This window comes from Trachypithecus francoisi, unplaced genomic scaffold (assembly GCF_009764315.1).
Source record: "Trachypithecus francoisi isolate TF-2019V2 unplaced genomic scaffold, Tfra_2.0 Lachesis_group4, whole genome shotgun sequence".
Classification (NCBI taxonomy): domain Eukaryota; kingdom Metazoa; phylum Chordata; class Mammalia; order Primates; family Cercopithecidae; genus Trachypithecus; species Trachypithecus francoisi.
Window position 1 is genome coordinate 105,745,655 of NW_022681469.1, and position 16,681 is coordinate 105,762,335.

The 16,681-nt window shown below is 55.7% G+C and overlaps 1 protein-coding gene across 3 annotated transcripts in view; it reads left to right on the top strand.

Annotated features, from left to right (window-relative positions):
• Positions 1-16,681, top strand: part of RADIL (Rap associating with DIL domain) — an 81,458-nt gene that overhangs the window by 55,896 nt on the left and 8,881 nt on the right. For all 3 annotated transcript variants that reach the window (XM_033195111.1, XM_033195113.1, XM_033195112.1), the window contains exons 6-9: positions 3,050-3,210; positions 7,737-7,849; positions 8,612-8,849; positions 9,614-9,786. In XM_033195111.1, coding sequence (XP_033051002.1) covers positions 3,050-3,210; positions 7,737-7,849; positions 8,612-8,849; positions 9,614-9,786 — 685 coding nt within the window. The remainder of the gene's footprint in view (positions 1-3,049; positions 3,211-7,736; positions 7,850-8,611; positions 8,850-9,613; positions 9,787-16,681) is intronic.

Sequence of the window (16,681 nt, forward strand, 5' to 3'; positions counted from 1 at the left end):
CCTTGTGGGCTCTGCAAGTGTTTCCATTGCCTTGGTTCCCAGGAGTGGGACTCCAGTGCCTCCCTTCACCCGCAGGAGATACCCGCGCGCCCTGACCGGCCTGCCCCAGCCAACTGCGCCTGTTCCTCCTGCCGGGCTGTGCTGTCCCTGCCCGAGTGCCCTTCCCTCTGCCCTCTTCTAGAACTGCCCCAGCCAGCTGCGCCCGTTCCTCCTGCCGGGCTGTGCCGTCCCTGCCCGAGTGCCCTTCCCCTCTGCCCTCTTCTAGGACTGCCCCAGCCAACTGCACCTGTTCCTCCTGCCGGGCTGTGCTGTCCCTGCCCGAGTGCCCTTCCCCTCTGCCCTCTTCTAGAACTGCCCCAACCAGCTGCGCCCATTCCTCCTGCTGGGCTGTGCCGTCCCTGCCCAAGTGCCCTTCCCTCTGCCTTCTTCTAGAACAACATGGGTTTTCCTTTTCCACTAGACCTGCTCCTCCGTCCACACAGGTCTGGGTAGAATGGGCTGGATCTTCATCATTCCCTGGGCCCCCACTCACGTGGCCCCAGTTGGCAGGTGGGAGCGTTCAGCGCTGACCTGGCCCGAGTCTGATCCTGAAACTCCAGTTGCAAAGCCTGGTTGCTTGTTTTCCAGGAGAGGCCCATCTACCCTCTGGGTTCCAGTAAAATTGAGAAGGGCAGCAAATGTTGAAAACAAGATGGAATTAGTCTCCGAAGAGCCCAGCGAATCCTTTAACTACATAAAAAGCTCCTCTGCCCATCTGCAGACATGCATGTCCTTCAAGCCAGTGTCCAGAATGGACAAAAAGGAGCAGGACTTTTAGCTGTGCCAGATCCATGAGCAGGTAGCGGACCTGCTTAGCCACCAGAAATAGGAGAGACAGTCTCAGGCCAGTTTCTTCCCTCCCCAGCTGTGCGCAAGCGAGAGAGGTCAACATTGTTTGTGGACAACAGTGAAGTGACGTCAGAGAGAGCAGGCAACACTTGGGGCACTGGGGAGAATCTGGGATGCAGCCTGGGCTTCCTCCCCTAGCCCCGCTTGGCTGCCCAGCTGGGGAGACAACAGGGAGGAAAACAGGGCCTCAGCCCTTCCCAGATGCCCTCACACACTGACTGCCTTAAGGTCCTGGTGGCATTTCCTGTGGGCTTGGCACCTTTTGAAGGACCCCAGGCTGGGTCCACGCACCTGGGACTGCGTGCGGTGGTCACTCTGACAGCTGTCCAGCCTTGAGCCTGGCTCTGCCCGGGGCCTGGGGGCAGGCACTGGGCTTGCACCATGCCCTGTGGCCAGCAGAGTGGCAGCCGCCTGGCTCACCCCTTAGAATCCCCCCAGTAAGGGACACAGGTGACAAGGAGTATCCGGGCCAGCCACGGGCCAGGCAGCAGGGCCGCCCTCCACACCCCAGGCAGTCCCAAGTCAGATCTGCATGATTTGATCTGTTTGCAAAATGATCCTTCCTGCTCACCACTCGGGCACATGGCTATTTGTGTACGCCAGCTGCGATTATGGAGGCTTATGGATGAATGCGTCCTCTGAGCTGCTAGGGACCCAGGGCGTCTGAGGCAGCCTGTCCAGTGGCTTAATGCTAAGCTGGTGCATGGACCAGATGAGGAACCTGTGAGAAAGACGTGTGGTTGGCATTTTAAATGAGGAATTACCCGGGGACCTCAGCACAGCCTCGCCGTATCCACCCCTCAGACGTTCCAAGAGGCTGGCTGAGGACACTAGAAGGCAGTGTCAAGTCACACCAGACAGACACATCCTGCGGCTGGTGCCAGAGATGCGGGACAAAGGGTTTGGGAGCTCTGAGCTTGGAAGCCAGCCTGACGGCAGAGGCTGCCGCCAAGGGAGGAGGCAGACCTGATGTTGCCGTCATCCCCTGAAAAGGGAGCACTGAGTCAGGAGGCAGCAGGCCTGGGAGGGAAGGGCGCCACCCCACCCCTACCTGCATCGGGCTAGCCAGGGAGGGGCCTGAGCCTCTGCTTTTGTTACTCAGAGTAACAACGAACCCCATGGATACAGAATCAGGGCCAGGCATGGTGGCTCATGCCTATAATCCCAGCACTTTAGGAGGCCAAAGCAAGAGGATTGCTTAAGGTTAGGAGTTCAAGAGCAGCCTGGGCAACATAGTAAGACCCCATGTCTTCAAAAAAAAAAAAAAGTTTTTTTAATAATTAGCCAGGGATGGCCGTGCATGCCGGTAGTCCCAGCTACTTGGGAGGCCTCCCGGATTCAAGCGATTCTCCTGCCTCAGCATTCCGAGTAGCTGGGATTACAGGTGCCCACCACCACACCTAGCTAATGTTTATATTTTTAGTAGAGACGGGGTTTCACCATGTTGGCCAGGCTGGTCTCGAACTCCTGACCTCAGGTGATCCACCCACCTTGGCCTTCCAAAGTGCTGGGATTACAGGCATGAGCCACCATGCCTGGCCTCAATTTGGGTTTCTAACAATTGCCTCTGAGTCTTCAAATCACATGCTTTGCCTGCTACCCCGTGATTCATGGACTTTATATGTGATTTTCTGACTTCCTGCTTTAATAAAGTAGCATTTCATTTTGCCTTGTGCACCTCCCAGAATAGCTCTATTATTGTTTATTTCCTTTGATAATTACCTTGTTAACTTAAATAATATAATGGAACAGACATTTCTTGTTATAAAAACTTCGGACCAGCCCCCACCCCCATGCACGCATACAGGCGCACACACACATATTGGCACACATTCTGTCTCAGCATTCATAGCCACTTTATGATCTCCTTCCAAAAGAGAAGACATGCAAGTCATTTATTTACCAAGGTTTTTTACCAATGGCTGTGGCACCCGGCTGTCTCCCTGATAGGCTTGTAGGGGCCTCTGGCTGTCGGGTGTCATGGGCAGATGCCAGGCGGCTACATGTATTGTTAAATGTCCCTGCCCAGCAGTGTCAGGTTGACGGTTGCAGTTGTTGTCAGCGTCCCGTGAAAATGCGCGTCCTTACTCAGAGAGAGTGGTAGATTCAGCCTCCTGGGTGTCGGGTCCCCGCATAACTCTTAGTCTTTCTGTCTTGGTAGCCAGGAGCCCATCTCGCTGGCCGGCTGCGCCATGGCTGATCTGGTTCCAGACTTGCAGCCCATTCTTTTCTGGATGTCTAATTCCATCGAGCTCCTGTACTTTATCCAGCAGAAATGCCCACTCTACATGCAGAGCATGGAGGAGCAGCTGGACGTCACAGGTACGGCTGGCGCTGCCCTCCGGAGGTTCCCCCCGCCGGCGCCCCAGGCAGGGGAGTGTGGCACCTCCTCGCCGTCCTCAGGACCGAGTTGGCCATGATAGCAGGGATGGATTCATGCCGGTGCTTCCTCAGCCCCTGGGCTGCCATGTGTCAGCTGCTCGGGGACGGCCTGTGAGGCTGGTGCTGGTGGCATGGGCCAGCCTGGCACCTCCCCCCACAGCGCCTTGGCGCTCAGTCTGTCCCCGTCATCCCATGTGCTCCGTGCAGTGGCATCCCCTTGACCGCAGCCCCACTCTTCTGCTGGCAGGAGGGCCCGGGGGTTACACAGGCCACTCAGTAAGGGAGACAGATGCCACCGTCCACCATGAACCAAATGTAAGGGGCATTAGGGAGAGCGTCGGCCATGAGACCGCCACCCGTTCTGAGACGCACCGTTATTCCAGAAGGACAGATGTTGCCAGTCATCGTTGTGAAATTATAGATCATGTCGGTTTCATAGATTAAGATGTGGGAAATACACATTTCAGGATTTCTTTTTCTTTTTTTGAGACAGAGTCTCGCTCTGTCGCCCAGGCTGGAATGCAATGGTGGGATCTTGGTTCACTGCAAGCTCCTCCTCCCAGGTTCAAGCGATTCTCGTGCCTCAGTCTCCTGAGTACCTGGGATTACAAGAGCATGGCATCTCTCCCGGCTAGTTTTTGTATTTTTGGTAGAGATGGGGTTTCACCATGTTGGCCAGGCCAGTCTCGAACTCCTGACCTCAAGTGATCCGCCCACCTCAGTCTCCCAAAGTGCTGGGATTATAGGTGTGAGTCACCACGCCTGGCCAACATTTCAGGATTTCTGAAATGCAGTAGGAAGTGTTCTGAAAATACTAAGGGAGAGGAGTTCCAACGGGGCAGTCTCGGGGGCTTCATGAGGAAGGTGGTGTGGGGCCGGGCCCGGAAGCCGGGGTAGGATTTCGGCTGGTGTGTCTGCTGAGGACTGTGTGGGGCCTGGAATGGAGCCAGGTGGGGCAGCAGGACTGTGCCACTGTGCTGCGGAAGTGACAAGCGGGCCCAGGGGACTGGGGACCAGAGCCTCTCGTGGGCGGCCTTGGTTCTGCCCCCCACGGCCTTGCTGTCCATCCACTGCCCTCACATCTGTGGGGTGGGCTGTCAGGCGGGCCCAGGGCCGGAGGGTCCTGAGTGGCCGTGGCGTTGTGGCCCTGCCTCTGGAGGACCCAGGTCAGTGAGTGGTGCATTCCGAGCTGCCCTGGGCTGTGTCTCCAAGCTGCGAGGGAGGCCCGGGCCCGATGTACAGGGACGGGCGCTCCCACAGGCTCAGTCTACCAGACGCTGCGGGGTCTCTGTGTACTCAGCTGTGTCCCCGTCCCTGGGAGGGGTCTGTGGCTATGACTGCATGTGAGACACATGTGAGACTGCGCAGATGCCCCAGCGCCTCCCTCTCACCACGTGACGTGCCTGTGTCCCCCACGCCTGTCCACGGGGCCTGGATCTAAGCTAGACCTTGCCTCTGGCTTTTTCCCAGAAAGTGACGTAAACGACTGTGGGTCCCTAAGTCTCCACGCAAGTTTCCCACATCCATCTGCCTGGCTGCAGTCCTCCCCTGGGGCTCCTGGGCTCCCGGGACTCCAGCGCCCGTCGCCTCTCCCTGCAGACCTGACTCCGCCATCCTCTAGGGCTGGAGTCGCAGCCAGCAGGTGGCCCTGGGATGGAGGCAACTCCGGGGGTGCGGCTGGCCAAGGGCGACCCTCGCTGACGTTGCAGTGCACTTGGTCCTTCCGTGTGACAGGGGGACGGGGCCAGCTTAGGGGCCCCTTTTGTTCCGGCCCCCACAGAAAGAGTCAGTTCGCGGACCTGTGACTTTTGGGCTCCGTGTTCCCGGCGAGTCCCCGGCTGACTTTCCATGTGGCTTCGTGGCTGCCTGGGTCTGGTGGCTGCAGGCAGCTGGGTCCCATGTGGTCCCCGTGTTGGCTGCTCTTCATGGGAAAAATTGCTCCAGGCTGATGGAGCTGCTGCCTTTGGTCTTGGGAGGAAGTTATTTTTGGTCAGGGGCCTGGGTAGTGTTTGGCCCGGCGGTGGGAGTCGGGGCCCAGGGACGCCCGCAGGCTCCTGGTGTCGAGGGCCAGGCAGGCGCCAGGGAATGGAGTGGGAAATAGCCCCAGTAGGGGCCGGAGGGTCAGAGCCCCGTCAGCCTCCTGACTCTCTGCAGGAAATGTCTGTGGGAAGAATTCGGAGAGCAGGGCTGTCCCGTCCTGAGAGCGAGTCACATGGCCATTGTCATTCCCCAAACACTGTTTTGTCCAAAGCTCTGATCCAGGCCCCTCCCGTGCCGCCTCACACCGTCGTGTGTGTCTCGGATTCTCTTCATGGCTGAGGCTCAGCGCCTTCTTCTTTAGGGACAGGGCCGGCTTCCTCAGGGGTTGTGGAGTTTCGTGGCAGGGCAGGGGCCGTCGCCTGGTGTGTCCTCTTAATTGCTTGTGGGCGTCAGAAATCCTCAGAAATCCCACCAGCCCTGGTAACACAGGGAAACGCGTCTTGGGGGATTTAGAAATGGAGTCTAAGGGCCAGGCTCACACCCGTCATGCCCGCACTTTGGGAGGCTGAGGTGGGCAGATCACTTAAGGTCAGGAGATCGAGACCAGCCTGGTCAACATGGTGAAACCCTGTCTCTACTAAAAATACAGAAATAAGCGGGGCATGGTGGCATGTTCCTGTAGTCCCAGCTACTTGGGAGGCTGAGTCGGGAGAATCACTTGAACCTGGAAAGCGGAGGCTGCAGTGAGCTGGGATTTTGCCCTTGCACTCCAGCCTGGGTGACAGAGTGAGACTCTGTTTCAAAAAAAAAAAAGAAAGAAAGGAAGAAATGGAGTCTCACGGCCGGCTGCAGGGGCACATGCTTATAATCCCAGCACTTTGGGAGGCCAAGGCACCCGGGTGGATTGCCTGAGCCCAGGAGTTCCAGACCAGCCTGGGCAACATAATGAGATCCCATCTCTACCAAAAATAAAATAAAATAAGAAATGGAGTCTCAGGCCCGTGGGGGGTGGTTGGAGGCTGCTCTGTGGTTTAGTTCAGCACAGCCCCTGCCACCTTCTCCTCCTCCTGTCACTCCCACGCCCCATTTCCCTCTTCCCGCCGGCACCCTGCCCTTGCCCAGGAAGTGATGTGGGGCTGGGTTCTCAGACCTGGCAGCCTGAGGAAGTCGGGGTCAGGGCACCAGGACAGGTGGACGGGTCAGAGGTCAGCCTCCTGACCCGCCTACCGTGGCTGTGAATATCCTTGGCTGGTAGTCGCTGTGGATGCCCTCGGGCTGTCTTGTGTGTCTCCACAGGCCTGGAGGCCTCTGAGCGCAGTGCTGAGGTTGGCAGAACCTGAGATCCCCTCACTGCCCTGGACCCCGGGGTCCCTCCAGCTGCCCTGCCTGGGTCCCAGATGTGACCCTGTGGGGCAGGCACTGGGGGGTCTCACAGGTTCTTGGGGAGCAGGCTTGGGCCAGGCAGCCCCAAGCCCCTGAAGGAGGAGCACCAGGAGCAGAGGAGCGAAAGTGACAGGGGCTTGTCCAGGGACTCGGCGCAGCATTGTCCTGGCCATGAGTGGGCGGCCTCCCGTGCACTCTACGTGGCAGAGGGGAAGCTGGGGGGCCTGTGCTCCTGGGAGGCCCGCATCGGGGTGAGTGTTGGCCTGGCTCACCAGGCGCCACCCACGCAGCCCTGCCAGGTGCGCCGATAGGCAGCTCCCACGGTGCGGCCCCTCTGCCCCTCCTGGAAGAAGACCTCACAGAAGGGAGAGGAGGGGAGCTGTGGTCGCCGCCCACAGTCCCAGGAGAGAATGAACGCGCCTAAAGGCAGGACACCACCTGGGTGCTGATGGTACCCCCAGTCACTGAGACCACCACATGCCCCCTCACTTTCTGGAAGCCCCCAGGAAGGCTCCACCCTGTCAGGGGCCTCTCACCTTCACAAGAGCCCCCACCCAGAGGGCAGGAACCACTCGGTGGGCAGCTCCCCCCAGCCTCAGCTCCAGCCGCCCCCACTGACACCCGGGAGTGGGGGTGAAATAGGTGATTTGGGCTTTTTCCTCCCAAAAGACTGTTATGATTCCACGGAGTGGCAGCCACTCGGGGGCTGCTGCCAGAGTCCTGTGACCCGTGTCGCAGGTCAGAGGCGACCTGTGGGGAGGGAGTTAGGACCTGCTATGTTGGGTGCAGTTGGTTGTAACAGAAAACTTACCAGAACGTGGGAGTGAATGAGCACTTAGGCAGGGCTGGGCATTGAGACGTTGGGTGTCTGGGTCCCTCCTGCCCCCTCCCCAGCGTTCTCCTCCCCTGGTAAGGGCGGCGGCAGGTTTGCTGCGCTCATCCCAGCCAGGGCCCGGAGTCCCTCGGCCGGTTTATGGCATCTGGACCCCAGATGGGCGTGTTGGGCAGTGCCCGCGGCAGGGACAGAACTGGCGGCCGGCTGAATTGCTGCGTTCCTGAGTGCTGTGCCCGTCGTGACCATCCGTGTGGCTATCTCCCCGCAGGCTCTAAGGAGTCGCTGTTCTCCTGCACGCTGACGGCCAGCGAGGAGGCCATGGCGGTGTTGGAGGAGGTGGTGCTGTACGCCTTCCAGCAGTGCGTCTACTACGTCTCCAAGGTGCACAGACGGGCACTGCTTCTGCCCTCAGGCAGCTCCTGGGATGAAGTGGGGCTCAAGCTTGTGCCTGTGGCTCTCCTAGGAGCCTTCTGGGGCGGCCGAGGGAGGGGACCGTGGCAAGCTCCACTTCAGCGGGGAGCAGTGGCTGCAGGTTCTGCAAAGGCCCAGCTGCACCCCCCACACTCCCTCTTCCTCAGGTCGCACAGAAACCCTAGAACCATCCCAGCTCCCTCTTTCCCTCGCCTTGGAACACCCCCTTCCTGCCATTGTTTCAAGGGTCAAGGATGAGGTGGGGGAGGCTCCAGCATGGGGCACAAGGGAAGTGGCCCTGTTGTCACCCTGGACCCGCGGGTGCCAGAGGTGCTGCCAGCTTGGGGTGCATCGGGGGTGTGGTGAGCCACTTTCGGGGGAGTGATGGCTCTCCCGTCTTTACCCATGGGGGTCTCCAGCCCCTTTGTTGGAGCCCATCCCCCCAGGCACTACCTCTGTGCGCCTTCTGAGTTCATCTGTGCTTCCAACAGGAGCAGAGCCCCCTGAGCCCCCTGTACCTCACCTCTGCTCCCAGCAGCCCCGGGAGGCAGCTCCTGTGTCCCCACACCCCACACTGGACGTTTGCAAAGCCGTGGCCTGTCCAGTAGGAAGCCGCCGAGGCCGGGTCCCTGCGAGCAGTGCGTGGGTGGGGAGCTCGCTGGGTCAGGCCCCCTGTTCGGCCACCAGCACTCCTGGAAATGCTGGTTGCTGTTCTTCTCTCGCCCCCGCCAGTCCCTGTACATCTGCCTCCCAGCACTCCTGGAGTGTCCACCATTCCAGATGGAGCGCCGTGAGAGCTGGTGTTCAGCTCCCGAACTGCCCGAGGAGCTGCGCCGCGTGGTGTCCGTGTACCAGGCAGCCCTGGACCTCCTGCGGCAGCTGCAGGTGCACCCCGAGGTGGCCTCGCAGATGCTTGCCTACCTCTTCTTCTTCTCTGGGACACTGCTCCTCAACCAGCTCCTCGACAGGGGTGAGGGCCTCATGCGGGGTTGAGGGGTCGGGGGCTCACATTCCTGGATGTGACGGCTGCTGGCGCCTCCCTCACCAGTTCCTGGGGGCGACTCTGCCCTTATTGGGCTCCTGCTCCCCAAGCATCTGGTGTCCCTGAGGGGTGGGAGGCCAGAGTGAGGGGGGACAGATTGCCACAGCGCATCCCGTAGGAGCCAAGGTCCCATCAGGGTTTCAGAGAAGCCACAGCCAAGAGGTCTGCACGGGGCCTCTTCCCCGTGACAGGGAGGGAACGGGCTCAGAGCGTCACCGGACTGTCCCAGAACTGCCCGGTGGACACTTCAGAGCCAGGATGGAACCCAGGTCTGTGCAGCCACAGACTCTGGCCTTGGACCCTGCCTCACCTGTGGGGCTCAGGAACACTGGTCATTCCCAGCCAGGGCCACTGGGGTGCATGGGGAGACCCAGGTGGCAGCAGGCCTCCTGCACATGTGTGTAGGGGTGGGAGAAGGTCCCAGCCAGGGGTTGCTCTGTGGAGTCAGTGGCCGTCACAGCCCACCTTGCCCTTCTACGTTCACCTCCCACCTCACCCCCGCTCCAGAGAGGGGTTCGAGGCTGGTCAGTTGCCTTGGAAGCGGAGGGAAGGTCTCCTGCCTGTCATGGAGCTGTGATGTCCTCAGTGGCCCAGAGCCAGGAAGGGCAGGCTCTGGGGACAGGCCCATGTCTGTGTCCCCGGGGAGGGCAGCCCAGGCATCACCCTCCCTCCCTCCCTCCCTTCCTCCACAGGCCCCTCCCTGAGCTGCTTCCACTGGCCCAGAGGTGTCCAGGCCTGCGCCCGCCTGCAGCGGCTCCTGGAGTGGATGCGGAGTGCCGGCTTTGGGGCGGCTGGAGAGCACTTCTTCCGGAAGCTCTCCTGCACCCTCAACCTGCTGGCCACGCCCAGGGCCCAGCTCATCCAGGTAGGGGGTGCGCATGGGAGGCGGGAAGGGCGGGGCCACATGGTGGGTCCCTGGCTCTTGAACCAAGCCTGGGGGCCGGGCCTGGGCTTCTGGGCTGGAAAGCTCAAAGCTCCCATAGGTAATTAGCAAAGTTGCTTCCATTCCATGGCTGTCTCCACCTGCAGTAGGCAGGATAGTGGCCCAAAAGATGTCTGAGACCCCTGACCATGTTACCCCACATGGCAAAGAAGCCTCTGTACGTGTGACTACGATTAAGGACCTAGAGATTCGGCGATGACCTGGGTATCTGGGCGGCCCAGTCCACTCAGATGAGTCCAGAAGGGTGGATCAGATAGAAATGGAAGAAGAGGGGATGTGGCTCTGAGGCTGGAGGAGGGGCCAGGAGCCAAGGAGTGCGGTGGCCTCTAGAAGCTGGAGTGGCCCCAGCTGACAGCCAGTCTGGAAAGAGGACCCCAGTCCTACAACTACAGGAACTAAATTCTGGCAGCAACCAGGAGAGCAGGGAGACGGATCCTCCCCCGGGACCTTCATCTTGCTGTCAGCCCTGCTGAGCCGCGGAGCCACAGAGCTGTGAGAGTGCCACACACGGCACTTGTGTGGCCGTGATCGCCAGGTGTGTGGGCATTTGTCACAACGGCAACGGGAAACCGATATGCCCCTCCCCACCTCCCTCGCCGCTCAACCACGCCCCTCCCAACACAGTTGGCCGCACACCACCCTCCTTCCCAGCACAGTTGTCACAGTAATTAATGGAAATAGCCAATGGTTTCCTCTCCTGCCTGGAAAATGCTGAACATGCTGTAGGGCGACGGTGAGAGTGGCCACAGGGCGAATCGCTTGAGCCGGAGAGGCAGAAGTTGCAGTGAGCCGAGATCATACCACTGCACTCCGGCTTGAGCAACAAAGTGAGGCCCTGTCTCAAAAAAAAAAAAAAAAAAAGTGAAGCATTTTTATTTACTATAGAAAATTCGGAAAATGAGGCTGTCTGGATCCTACGTGTGGCAGATTGAAACCGTGAATTTAGTTTGCTTCTGCGGTATTACTAAACAGAAGTAAAGCAATGCTTTTTAATGCCACAAACCCACAAGGACAAAGTCATAGAGGAGGCAAAAGCAGTGCTATTTTGGAAGGCAGAAAGCAGATGGGTGAAGGGCAACTGCCTTAGCAGATTGAAGAAAGCTGACTCGGCTGGGCACGGTGGCTCATCCCTGTACTCCCAGTGCTTTGGGTGGCTGAGGTGAGAAGATTACTTGAGGCCATTGGTTTGAGACCAGCCTGAGCAACACAGTGAGACCCCATCTCTACAAAAAAGAAAAAAGCAATCTGACTCCTGAGAAGTAACCCAATTTATAGGAAGCCACCAAAAGGCTCAGGAATTGGTGGCACCAGGTACCTATGGACACTGATGTCAAGATGGGGCTAAAACAGAAGAACAGTTGATAGACATTGTGGCAAGCACTGAGGCTTGGAGGCAGCAGCTGAGCCTGCAGTTCCACTGAGGACAGCTCGCACAGTCGGAAAGAAACACAAAGTCATCTGTTGAAAGGCGTGAGCAAGCTCCTGCAGGATGAGGAGAGGGTGATCCTCCACAAAGAGCTGACCTGAAGTTCCTGTTGCTTTTCCCTGGAGACATTTGCTGTCCTGGGAGCAGGTGACAGTGTGAGGCTGAGAATCTAGGCTTTGTCCAGGCAGGGGCCACTGGTGGGGAAACAGAAACCGGAATAGCACAACACTGGCCATCTCACAGGCGAGAGGCAAGCTCAGAGACGTCAGGGGCCTGAAATGCATGGCCGGCTTTTCCCTAAGACACTTGCCAACATTCTGAATCTCCAGGGAGTGCGATGGAGAGAGACTTTAAAACGGAACCAAAAGCGTTGAAAAAAAGAGTGGAATCTGTGGTGGCTTCACAGTGCAGAGGAGACAGAGATGACGAGTCCAGGACCCCCTGGGAAGTAAACACCAGGCCCCCGATGGAAACACTGGAGTGAGAGACAGGCATGGGGCAAACACCTGTAGTCCCAGCTACTTGGGAGGTTGAGGCAGGAGGATCATTTGAGTCCAGGAATTAAAGGCTTCAGTGAGCTATGATCACACTACTGCACTCCAGCCTGGGCAACAGAGGAAGACCCCAACTATAAAAGAAAGAAAGAAAGAGAGACAGAGAGAGACGAAGAAAAGAACCTTGGGGTGAGGATCAAGCAGAGGCCGTCTGAGCCTCACCAAAAGCTTGCCAACCTCAACTCAGCATTAAGTTCATCCGCAACAATGAAGATACAAAATATCCAAACCTGTAGGCTGCCGTTAAAGCAGTCTTAAGAGGAAAAGTTATAGCCTTGTATGTATATATTGGACTACAAGGAAAGCCGAGAATGAATAATCATGAGGCAAGAAAGAGAACGACAAATCAAACCCAAAGAAAGCAGAGGAGATGACGGATGAGAGCTAAAAATCAGTGAACTAGGAAGCAAACATGGTTGAGATAAGCAATAAAGCCAGGAGTTGGTTCTTTGAAAAGTTGGATAAGAGGCCAGGCGCAGCGGCTTACCCCTGTAATCCCAGCACTTCGGGAAGCTGAGGCGGGTGGATTATTTGAGGGCTCAGGAGTTTGAGACCAGACTGGCCAACATGGCAAAACCTCGTCTCTACTAAAAATACAAAAATTAGCTGGGTGTGGTGGCGTGTGCCTGTAATCTCAGCTACTTGGGAGGCTGAGGCAAGGGAATCCCTTGAACCTGGGAGGTGGAGGCTGCAGTGAGCTGGGATCATGCCACTGCACTCCATCCTGGTGATAGAGCAAGACTTCGTCTCAAAAAATAAATAAATAAATAAATAAATAAAAATAGAAAGTTGAATAAGGGAGAAAACACAGTTGCTAGTATCAGAAAAAGGAGGCCATCACTCGGCTCCTGCATTAAAAATTAAAAATTAGAGGAGATCATAACCAACTTTTTGCTGATAAATTTGACAACTTAGATAAAATGGACAAATAAGAAAAAGATTACTTATTGAAACTGATTCAACAGGAAGTTAAAAATCTGAATGGTCCTGCATGCATTAGAGAAACTGAAAGGCCAGGTGCGGTAGCTCCAACCTGTAATCCCAGCACTTTGGGAGGCCAAGGCAGGGGGACCCCTTGAGCCCATGAGTTCAAGACCAGCCTGGGCAACATGGTGGAACCCCCATCTCTGCAAAAAATACACACAGAAAAAGCAGCCAGGCATGATGATGCATACCTGTGGTTTCAGCTGCTTAGAAGGCTGAGGCAGGAGGGTTCCTCGAGCCCATGAGATTGAGGCTTCAGTGAGCTATGGTTGTGCCTCTGCACTCCAGCCTGGACATCAGAAATGACACCTTGTCTCAAAAAAAAAGAAATTAATTGATTAACACTTTCCCATGAAGAAGATTCAAGGCCCAGATGGTTTCACTGGTGAATTATTTTAAACGTTAAAGAAGAAATAGGCGGGCGTGGTGGCTCACGCCTGTAATCCCAGCATTTTGGAGGCCGAGGCAGGCGGATCACGAGGTCAGGAGATCGAGACCATCCTGGCTAACATGGTGAAACCTCGTCTCTACTAAAATACCAAAAAACTAGCCAGGCGTGGTGGCGGGCGCCTGTAGTCCCAGCTACTCGGGAGGCTGAGGCAGGAGAATGACGCGGAGCTTGCAGTGAGCCGAGATCGCCCCACTGCACTCCAGCCTGGGCGACAGAGCCAGACTCAGTCTCCAAAAAAAAAAGCAAGAAATAATACCATTAGTACCCAAATTCTTACCAGAGAGTAGAAAAAGAGGAAACCCCATCTCACTTTAAAACACCAGTAATACCTTGATGCCAAAACCCAAAAAGGGGCTATAAGAAAGAATTACGCGGCCGGGCGCGGTGGCTCAAGCCTGTAATCCCAGCACTTCGGGAAGCTGAGGCGGGTGGATTATTTGAGGGCTCAGGAGTTTGAGACCAGACTGGCCAACATGGCAAAACCTCGTCTCTACTAAAAATACAAAAATTAGCTGGGTGTGGTGGCGTGTGCCTGTAATCTCAGCTACTTGGGAGGCTGAGGCAAGGGAATCCCTTGAACCTGGGAGGTGGAGGCTGCAGTGAGCTGGGATCATGCCACTGCACTCCATCCTGGGTGATAGAGCAAGACTTCGTCTCAAAAAATAAATAAATAAATAAATAAAATAAAAATAGAAAGTTGAATAAGGGAGAAAACACAGTTGCTAGTATCAGAAAAAGGAGGCCATCACTCGGCTCCTGCATTAAAAATTAAAAATTAGAGGAGATCATAACCAACTTTTTGCTGATAAATTTGACAACTTAGATAAAATGGACAAATAAGAAAAAGATTACTTATTGAAACTGATTCAACAGGAAGTTAAAAATCTGAATGGTCCTGCATGCATTAGAGAAACTGAAAGGCCAGGTGCGGTAGCTCCAACCTGTAATCCCAGCACTTTGGGAGGCCAAGGCAGGGGGACCCCTTGAGCCCATGAGTTCAAGACCAGCCTGGGCAACATGGTGGAACCCCCATCTCTGCAAAAAATACACACAGAAAAAGCAGCCAGGCATGATGATGCATACCTGTGGTTTCAGCTGCTTAGAAGGCTGAGGCAGGAGGGTTCCTCGAGCCCATGAGATTGAGGCTTCAGTGAGCTATGGTTGTGCCTCTGCACTCCAGCCTGGACATCAGAAATGACACCTTGTCTCAAAAAAAAAGAAATTAAATTGATTAACACTTTCCCATGAAGAAGATTCAAGGCCCAGATGGTTTCACTGGTGAATTATTTTAAACGTTAAAGAAGAAATAGGCCGGGCGTGGTGGCTCACGCCTGTAATCCCAGCATTTTGGGAGGCCGAGGCAGGCGGATCACGAGGTCAGGAGATCGAGACCATCCTGGCTAACATGGTGAAACCTCGTCTCTACTAAAATACCAAAAAACTAGCCAGGCGTGGTGGCGGGCGCCTGTAGTCCCAGCTACTCGGGAGGCTGAGGCAGGAGAATGACGCGGAGCTTGCAGTGAGCCGAGATCGCCCCACTGCACTCCAGCCTGGGCGACAGAGCCAGACTCAGTCTCCAAAAAAAAAAGCAAGAAATAATACCATTAGTACCCAAATTCTTACCAGAGAGTAGAAAAAGAGGAAACCCCATCTCACTTTAAAACACCAGTAATACCTTGATGCCAAAACCCAAAAAGGGGCTATAAGAAAGAATTACGCGGCCGGGCGCGGTGGCTCAAGCCTGTAATCCCAGCACTTTGGGAGGCCGAGACGGGCGGATCACAAGGTCAGGAGATCGAGACCATCCTGGCTAACACGGTGAAACCCCGCCTCTACTAAAAAAATACAAAAAATTAGCCGGGCGAGATGGCGGACGCCTGTAGTCCCAGCTACTCGGGAGGCTGAGGCGAGAGAATGGCGTAAACCCGGGAGGCGGAGCTTGCAGTGAGCTGAGATCCGGCCACTGCACTCCAGCCTGGGCGACAGAGCGAGACTCCGTCTCAAAAAAAAAAAAAAAAAAGAAAGAATTACGCATGAAAGCTGGACAACTTCATTCGTCATCAGAGAAATGCAGCCCAAACTCTCCACGTTTCAGACTGGTCTGAGTGCATTGGTGTTTAGAACTAATTCATCACAACCAATTACAGATTTTCTTGTTTCTTCTCCACTCCCATTGCTTCACTTGACTAGCCTTAAAAAACAGAAGCAAAAACTAACCTCAGCAGGTGTTTTTGCTTTTTTTTTTTTTTTTTTGAGACGGGGTCTCGCTCTGTCATCCGGGCTGGATGGAGTGCAGTGGTGTGATTTCAGCTCACTGCAACCTCCACCTCCTGGGTTCAAGCGATTCTCCTGCCTTGGTCTCTTGAGTAGCTGGGATTAGAGGCACGTGCCACCACACCCAGCTAATTTTTGTATTTTTAGTAGAGACAGAGTTTCACCATGTTGACCAGGCTGGTCTCGAACTCCCGACCTCAGGGGATCCACCCACCTCGGATTCCCAAAGTGCTGGGATTACAGGTGTGAGCCACCGCGCCTGGCCTAATCTCAGCATTTTAAACACCGAACACATCAGAATGGTTGAAAGGAAGAAAGCCAGGCACTGGTGAGGAGGTGCAGTGGTTTGAACCCTCAGGTGTTCCTGGTGAGGTTGTAAATGCGGCTCACCACTTTGGAAAGCCGTCTGGCAGCGTCGGCCAAAGCTGACCGAGTGCGTGTGCTCTGATTGAGCAATTCCCCCGATAGAGATGCTTCCGTGGGTCCCTCACCACGGCCCGCTTAGGGATGCTTCCAGTGGCACCACTCATAACCACCCCAGACTGGGTAAAACCCATCTTCTATTTATCAACAACATGAGGGATGAATAAAGTGGTCTCTTCAGTACAGTGAAATACGGCAGAGCAACGTGACTGAGTAAACTGGTTCCAAGGAGCCACGGACACACCTGAGCGGTTGGCTGGGCACTTAGGGAGGCCGAGGCAGGAGGATCACTTGAGCCAGGAGTTCCAGACCAGCCTGGGTGACATAGCGAGACTACCCCCACATCGTCTTTCCAAACATAACTTTTTTTAAATTAGCCAGGCCTGGTGGTGTGCACCTGTGGCTCCCAACTACTCGGGAGGCTGAGGCAGGAGAATCGTTTAGGCACGGGAGGTCTGCAATGAGCTGTGATCATGTCACTGCACTCCAGCCTGGGTAACAGAGTAAGACCCTGCCATAAATTTAAATAATAAAAGAAAATAAAATAAATAAGGCCGGGCGTGGTGGCTGACGCCTGTAATCCCAGCAGTTTGGGAGGCTGAGGTGGGTGGATCACCTGAGGTAGGAGTTCGAGACCAGCCTGGCCACCACAGTGAAACCCCATCTCTACTAAAAATAGAAAAATTAGCCAGGCGTGGTGTAAAA